At 35.5% G+C, this 8,100-nt stretch overlaps 1 protein-coding gene across 1 annotated transcript; it reads left to right on the top strand.

The window, feature by feature from the left end:
* Positions 1-751: 751 nt before the first annotated feature.
* Positions 752-6,107, top strand: rhbdd1 (rhomboid domain containing 1). The gene is made up of 8 exons (XM_056243325.1): positions 752-925; positions 1,676-1,828; positions 2,059-2,338; positions 3,585-3,717; positions 4,532-4,620; positions 5,185-5,241; positions 5,480-5,680; positions 5,901-6,107. Exons 1-8 carry the CDS (start codon positions 923-925, stop codon positions 5,999-6,001), a joined length of 1,017 nt encoding a protein of 338 aa, XP_056099300.1. The 5' UTR covers positions 752-922; the 3' UTR covers positions 6,002-6,107.
* Positions 6,108-8,100: the final 1,993 nt, after the last annotated feature.

Raw genomic sequence — 8,100 nt, 5'->3', positions numbered from 1 at the left:
AAGCACCTAATCAAACATACAATCAGAATTACACTGTAAAGACATTTTTAAATCTAACATGAAGTAGGGGTGAATTCAGGTTGATTGGTAGATCATCTCAATGGCAAAAAGTGTCCCAATGACCCTGAATTCATAAGCCTGCAAATATAGTTTAAGAATCTCATCTCTGCATTCACTGAGCAATGCTGCCATCTGCAGTCAACATTGAAGAGAATTTCTTCACATGTAAAGTTGTAAACAGCAACTTATACATTTTATTTTTTTGTGCCTTTTGAGTTTATTCATGTACATGTAATTTAATCGTTTGATAAATCAAGTTTCATCTTGTTAAAACAAGCGTTAGGCCTAAAGGCGGTTGAAATTTCAAGGTGTGAGCCATGAGGTTATTTTCTTACATCAGCTCAAAAATATTAGTGCTGTCTAATTATGTTTTCACTGCCAAAAATGTATTTGACCAATATTGTGGGTGCACCACTGGATATGGTCAACAGCTAACCTCCCACGGTCCCACATTTTTCTCTTTTACCTTTTATTGACAACAGATAGACATCTGAACCGTACATTCATCCATCACTGTCCATGTACAGTGTATTTTGAGTCTGTGCTCTCACAGGTATTTGTGTAATGAGACAGTAACTCTTTTTGCAAAGGTCAAAGAGTTCACTTGTAGAAAAAAACCCTACAAACGTCATGAGGGATGAGGTCACGCGACCAGAAGTCCCGTTGCGTCACTTCCGTGTTTACTACCTGACGAAACATGGTGAAATGAAAGTAAAATCTGACGTGTCCTACTCTTTTTATTACAGTCTATGGTCCTACTGTTGATCGCTAATATTAGGACTCGGGAATCGCTTGACACAACATCAAATTTACAACGTAAGAACTTCGAGCATTCAAAACAGCAGCTGTACATTCAGATGTAATGGTAAGTCATAAATGCACAGTAATTCTGTCTATGTAGCCTAGAATACTTTATTTTTAATCCTCAAAATAATAGTGATTGCATGTATGTAGTAACGTTAGATAAGATTACACGCGTGATATTACCCATAATATTCTTATGATGTTTAGTATATAATAGATTCTTCATTAGGGCTTGTAAAGGGCACGTAAAATGCTCTGTAAATATTTGTTTCAAACAATTAAGAAGATACAGTGTCTTGTTTTGATGCTATTTGTATTTGAATGCGCTCGTGTGTAGCACTTACTATGAATGCATGATGACTTTATTGTCAAATGAAATGAAATAATTAATGTTATGCTAATACCTTGAAGGGATCCATTTCCAACTATTTTAGATTCAGATAAAATACACAACTACATTTAATGACTCTAAAAAAAAGCCCATCTAATTTGTTTGTGGCAAATAATACACACTTTTAAAAATTCACATCTTTTGGAAATAGACAGGAAACGTTGATGACTCATCTTGCGCCACACAGTTTTTGTCCAATCAGATGCTCTCTAGAATGGAATGCCCCTCCCCCAATACCATTGCAACAGACAGACTCCAATCATGCTTCATGATTTTACATGCTTTACAGACAGATGGTATGAATTGCACTGGTATTTGAACACATTAATGTAAAAGAAGCAGTCTTTCAAGAAATGTAAACTAAAACGTTTACATAGATATAAAACACTATGTGTATGAGAATGTGGTTGTGTGTTTTAGATGCGCAACAGACACAGGGGATCCAATCTCGGCCTGCTCCTGCTGGCCTCTCAGGTTTTCCAGCTGGGAATAGACAACATCCCACCTGTCACTCTTGCAACACTGGGCCTCAATGTCTATTTGTTCCTGTTTCCTGTCAAACCCCTCCTACAGGTAGGCTAGATAATATTATAACACAAAGTTCAACACAGAACACAGGGCACATGCAGGGTCCAAAACAAACAAACATCTGACGATAGCAAGTGAATGTATAAAATTTGCCAGCCATTAAACATATGCATACTTTTATTAAAAAAGTTAGTCAAATTTGTAGACACATTTCTTAATATGTTAGTGCTGATAAGATGTTTTGTGAATCTGGTCTGTTTGTGTGTGTTTTTTAGACGTGTTTGAGTGTTCGGGAGGCGTACTGGTACGGAGACTGGGCTCGCCTGTTGCTGTCACCGTTTCACCATGTTGACGACATGCATCTGTACTTCAACATGGCCTCCCTCCTTTGGAAGGGCATCAAGCTTGAGAGGAAACTGGGAGGCGCCTGGTTTGCGTACCTGCTGTCGGTCTTCTCTCTGCTCACCGGATTGGTCTACCTGCTCCTGGAGACAGGACTGACACGGATGACGGAAGACTCGTCGTATAGTCTACAGTGTGCCGTGGGGTTCTCAGGTGTGTGTTGTGTTGGATCATGATAACAATATCAATTTATTCCTGTGATCAAAGCTGTATTTTCAGCATCATTACTCCAGTCTTCAGTGTCACATGATCCTTCAGAAATCATTCTAATAGGATGATTTGCTGCTCAAGAAAGATTTTTCACTATTATCAATGCTGAAAACAGTTGTGCTGCTTCATATATTTCATAAATCACGATATGTTTTCAGGAATCTTTGATTAATGGAAAGTTCAAAAGAACAGCATTTATTTGAAATAGAAATCTTTTGTAACATTTCAAGTGTCTTTACTTTGATCAATTTACAGTTTTTTCTTTTTTTTTTTACAAAACTTTGCCTCTTTTTTAAAAACTTTACACACAAATCCAAGAATTGCAAACACAAACACTCTTGCAAACTGAAGCACTGCATTCTAAATATCACAAACACATCTCAAAGGCAAACATTTGTCTCACGCTGCAAACACCTTTGCCATTATATTATATTTTGGATATATCATATACAGTTATTCAAAACCTAAAGCTCTTCTTTCACGATGTACATTTCTGTACAAAATTGAAAGTAATTGGCAGAGAGATGTTGAAAAATTCACGGTAAACACGAAATCAAGATTGAAACCAAACTATTTATTTTTTTACTCTAAGCGTTTGTGGTTGTGAATTACGCAGTCCGAAAAACCTATAACTTGACCTTTGGCCTATTTATAGGCCTAATCTAAAGCCATGATTGGTGGTGTTAAGTAAAGCAATGAGTGTTTGCACATGTGAGGATTTCGTGTGAGGCATTTTGATAGGTTGTGTTTGAAAAAGGAAACAAGATTCTTCTTGTTAGATTTTTATGTGTTACAGTACATAGAGAATTCTGTGTTGTGGTTTGCAAAAAGTTTTTTATGACATTGAAAACTGAGTTGAAGGCCAAGAATTAGTGTATGGTTTTGCAGATTTGGTGTGTGGTTCTGGTGTGTGATTGTCAGGTTTCAGAAATTGTGTGACAAGTAAGGATTTTGTGTGTGAGTAGTTGAAAAAAACTGTATGAATTTCTTTTTTTTTTATGAAAAAAACAACAAAACTTGTCTCTAAACTTTTGAAAGGTAGTGTATATTTTACTATCACATTAATCCTGTGCATTGGTGTAAAGAATAAAAATGGAGTGGAACAACAGAAATCAATGAATTTATAGATGTAATTTTTATATTTCTCTTGTAAGAAATGAGCATTGCAGCTGTTTGTTGTTCGTTTTAGGTGTTCTGTTTGGGCTGAAGGTGGTGAATAATCATTATCATCCAGGCGGAGCCACGTACGTCATGGGGCTGCCCATAGCCAATCGCTACTCCTGCTGGGTGGAGTTGGTCCTCATCCATGTCATGAATCCGGGGTAGGCATGACACTCATTTCAAAGACACTAGAGAAAAACAGCAATACTATTAGACTTAGGCCAGTCCTGAAATAGGGACCTTTTTTCCCTCGCCATGCAAGACATAAGCAGTGCCCCACATTTCATTTATGTCCGTATTTTTTTTTTATAATATAATTTTTTTTTATTGCCGTTTAAAAATCCATTTGTGCAGCCATCATGTTCTAGCTAGAGCAGGAAAGTAACCAACCAGCACATTCATAGAGAGGTATTTTTCCACTTGTCCACTTTTTTTTTTTTTTTTACTGTGAATTGACAGTTCCATGTTTTTATTAAAATCAAGAAATACAAGTTCAAGATGCACTGAATCCGGTAAAATGCATTTATTGTTTGCATAGTCTAATAAAAGAAAGGTTTTTACCTACTAGCCTGTTATTCATAATATTTAGCAGACTGAACAGATGAGATGCCATGGAGTAAATGACATTGTATCACTCAAAACTGGGCAAATTAAGGGAACATTCACAGTCTCACAGAGCCTGTCACAATTAACAAAGCTTATTGGCGTTTTAAACCATGTCATTATCCATCATAATGGCAAATAGGCTTTCCAAAGATTGTAAATCAACATTTACGTAGTATAATTGTGGTACATTTATCTCTCACTCGTGTCCCACATTGTCCCGCAAAATCACATCTACATCCTGCAACAGAGCGATAACCAGGTGGTTACACTACAGATAATATGACTGTTTTTTTCCCCCTAAACTTTTTGATTTATAGTTGGCCTAGGATCTGATTCACAGCTTATATTAACACACTTTCACTCTTGCAGGACGTCATTTGTTGGACATCTGGCTGGGATCCTGGTTGGGCTGCTCTACACGAAAGGACCACTAAAGAGATTAATGAAAACATGTGCAGGTAAACACAACAATTTGAGTGTTCTTGTGTGTGTTTGACATCTTTGTACCTTAAATATGTTAATACTGTACGCATATACACTACACTACTGTTCAAAGTTTGGGGTCAAGGATGTGTTAAAGTGATCAAAAGTGACGGTAAAGACATTTATAATGTTACAAAAGATTTCTATTTAAAATAAATGCTGTTCTTTTTAATTTTCTATCAATAAAAAAAATCCAGATTTTTTTTTTTATCAGTTTCCACAACAATATTAAGCAGCAGCACAACTATTTCCAACATTGATAATAATAAGAAATGTTTCTTGAGCAGCAAATCAGCACATTAGAATGATTTCTGAAGGGTCATGCGACTCTGAAGACTGGCGTAATGATGCTGAAAATACAGCTTTGACATCACAGGACTGTTTTAACTCTATTTTAGATCAAATAAATGCAGCCTTGGTGAGCATAAGACACGTCTTTCAAAAATATTTTAAAACTTTTGAATAGTAGAGCATGAGGACACTTAATCCGAGAATAAATGCATCCGGTCACATAAACGGCCATATCTATGTCATTTCAGGCTTTGTGACATCTAATGGGCATCATGGAGGGCAGCAGACATACTACAACTCATCAGGTATACAGTTACAGATCTGGAATAATATCAAATCGGAATCATTTTTCTCTTTTTGTTTTATAGGGAAATATTCAATTCGTTAAAAAGGCAGCCATCTGATATTACTAAATCACATCCGTCCTCAGAAGAAATGGCTCTGACTTTGAGAGCCGTTAAAGATGAAAATATTTAAGGACTGCTTACCAGTCCATTATAGTCCTCAAGTCGAGATGCATCATTTGTATGTCTGTGTTCACAGGATACAGTGGCTATGGCATGCCGAATCCTCCAAACACACATTATGGACAGCAGTCATTTAATCGCAGGCAGTATGGCGCCCCCTACAGGGATCCGTACGACACACACATGCCCTCTGCGCCGCCCCAGCATCCCTATACAGCAGGACTGTCAGATGAGGAGCAGTACCAGGCCGCTGTCAGGGCCAGCCTCAGCGACAGAGGTGAGTCAATGACCACGTTATGCCATTTAAAAATGCTTAGTTATAAACAAGCTTGTAAATAAAAGTATTATACTTTCATGGGGTCAGTAAGATTATTTAGTTTATTTATTTGAAAGAATTGACACTTTTATTCATCAAGGATGCATTGGATTGATCAAAAGTCATAGTATACTATATACCAGCAGTTACAAGGTGCAACGTTGTTATTTTTGCTTTGTAGGAGATTCTACGCAGGCTAGATCTTCACATGGCACTTATTCCCACTCTAACCCGACGCCTGAAGAGATCCGCTGGCGACGACTTCAGAGGTTTACCAGCTGAGCGCTTGGGTAACGCCACTAGATCGTTTACATGAAAGACAACACTAAACAACCAATCGGAGCTAGCGGAGAAGACTCTTCCGCTGGTGATTGGTTGTGTCATTGTAGAGCAGATCCCCTCTAATGTGTGGGAGGTTTCCAAGGCTGCTGCCTGTACTTTTTAATTGCAAAAAGTTTGTAAACACATTTGTTTTTGCTTTAAATGCTGCTCTTAATGTATTTATGTTGAAAGTGTAACATCCATGACACGTGGTTGTAGATACGAGTGCCTTTTGCAGTGTTGAATGCAACTTTCAATGTGCCAATACGTCTTTAAAAAAAAAATGTTTTGTGAATCTTCTCTAGCACATTGCACTTGATTAATTCCAAACAACTTTTCTTCTTAAGTAACTTATACTTTGTTTCTTAAGGAAGTATATTTTTTGTAATCAAACAATAAACCATGCTTTTTCTGACATGTTGTTCATTGGTTCCAAGATACTTCTGTGCTCATATGGTATATTATAAAATATTGAGTAAAAATAAAACCGGTCAATATAAAGAGATGGAGATCAATTAAAAATTAAAAGTTAGGTTAGTCAGTAAGATTTAAAAAAAAAAAGAAAAGAAAGAAATTAATGTTTATTCGGCAAGGATGCATTAAACCTCAAAAGTCACAGTATAGACATTAACATTGTTACACAAGTTTTTTATTTTAAATAAATGCTGTTCTTTAACATTTTCCATTCATCAAAGAAACTTGGAAAATTGCAGTTGCACAAATGCACAAAATATGAACTGTTTTCAACTGATGATAATCAGAAATGTTTCTCGAGCATCAAATCAGCACATTATAATAATTTCTGAAGGATCATGTGACTCTGAAGACTGGAGTAATGATCCTGAAAATACAGCTTTGATCACAGGAATAAATTACATTTTAAAAATATGATTAAATTAGAAAACAGCTATTTTAAACTGTATTAATATTCCCCCAAAAATATATATTTTACTGTATTTTTATCAAATAAATGCAGCCTTGGTGAGAATAAGAGTCTTAAAAACATAAAAAATTGTACCGAACCCAAACTTTTGAACGGTTGTGTATTTATTAGATTTTTATACAGTCCACAAATGAAAAGTGTTTATTTCATTCAGAATGCTGGGTTTCTCTTTATCAGTTAGTGTTAGTGAGGATTACAGTGAGTTATGTTGAAGAAAAGAAAGTGGGATATTTTAATGGAAAGAAATCACTTCTTACATTATGAACGATATCAGAAGCCACAGAGGTAATTTCTGTAAGATTTAATGGAAGGTGCTGAAGGAGTATTCAAGTAGTGTGTTCACAACCAAAGACTGAATGTTCAAACCCCAGAAGAAGTGATACGTTTCTACCATCTGCAGTGTATGCTTAATATTAAATTTGTATCATGAATATAGTGTATAAAAGAACCCCTGTATATGATGTGAAACCCCATGCAGATTTGTTAGGTGTCTCAGTTGGGTGAGTTTATATTTTCTTTTTTCCAAGTCATTATTGTTATTACAAATATCACAATTTATTATACATTTAATACACAGTAAGAGTTTAACCTGATTGTTAAATTTAAAAATGCATATGACAATGAAAATCAAACTTCTTGGGAAAGAGTTTTTAACATTTTGTGATGTCCTTATGTGTACGTCCATGCTCAGGTGTAACAGTACTCAAGACATTAAAATGTCCCCACACACAGTGAATTGCATTTCTAACCAGCTTGCAGCAATATCAAAATCAGACAATAATAATCACTTATTTTTAAAATATGGGAACAAGTGTTTAATTCACTGTTATCCAAAATAGCACCAAAGTAATCTCTAGCTAAATAAATACTCTTGACATTTAGTAAAAATATAAAGCAAAGCTGCAACTACGGGCACTTTTGACTATCCCAATTTAAAAAAAATCAACCTCTATGAATTATCTGTAATATAAAAATTTACACAAAATAGAATGTAGTCGTTAAGATTTTAATCTGGAACATTATTTTTTATGTTTTCAGGTCATCTTCTTAAAAAGTGTCCTTACCGCAACGTTACAATAACGTTCATTTTATACATTTTTCTTTAGTAATTTCTATA

Source organism: Rhinichthys klamathensis, unplaced genomic scaffold (assembly GCF_029890125.1).
Source record: "Rhinichthys klamathensis goyatoka isolate OS25496 unplaced genomic scaffold, OSU_Roscu_1.1 h1tg000786l_1, whole genome shotgun sequence".
Lineage (NCBI taxonomy): Eukaryota > Metazoa > Chordata > Actinopteri > Cypriniformes > Leuciscidae > Rhinichthys > Rhinichthys klamathensis.
This window is presented reverse-complemented; position numbering and strand designations above follow the sequence as displayed.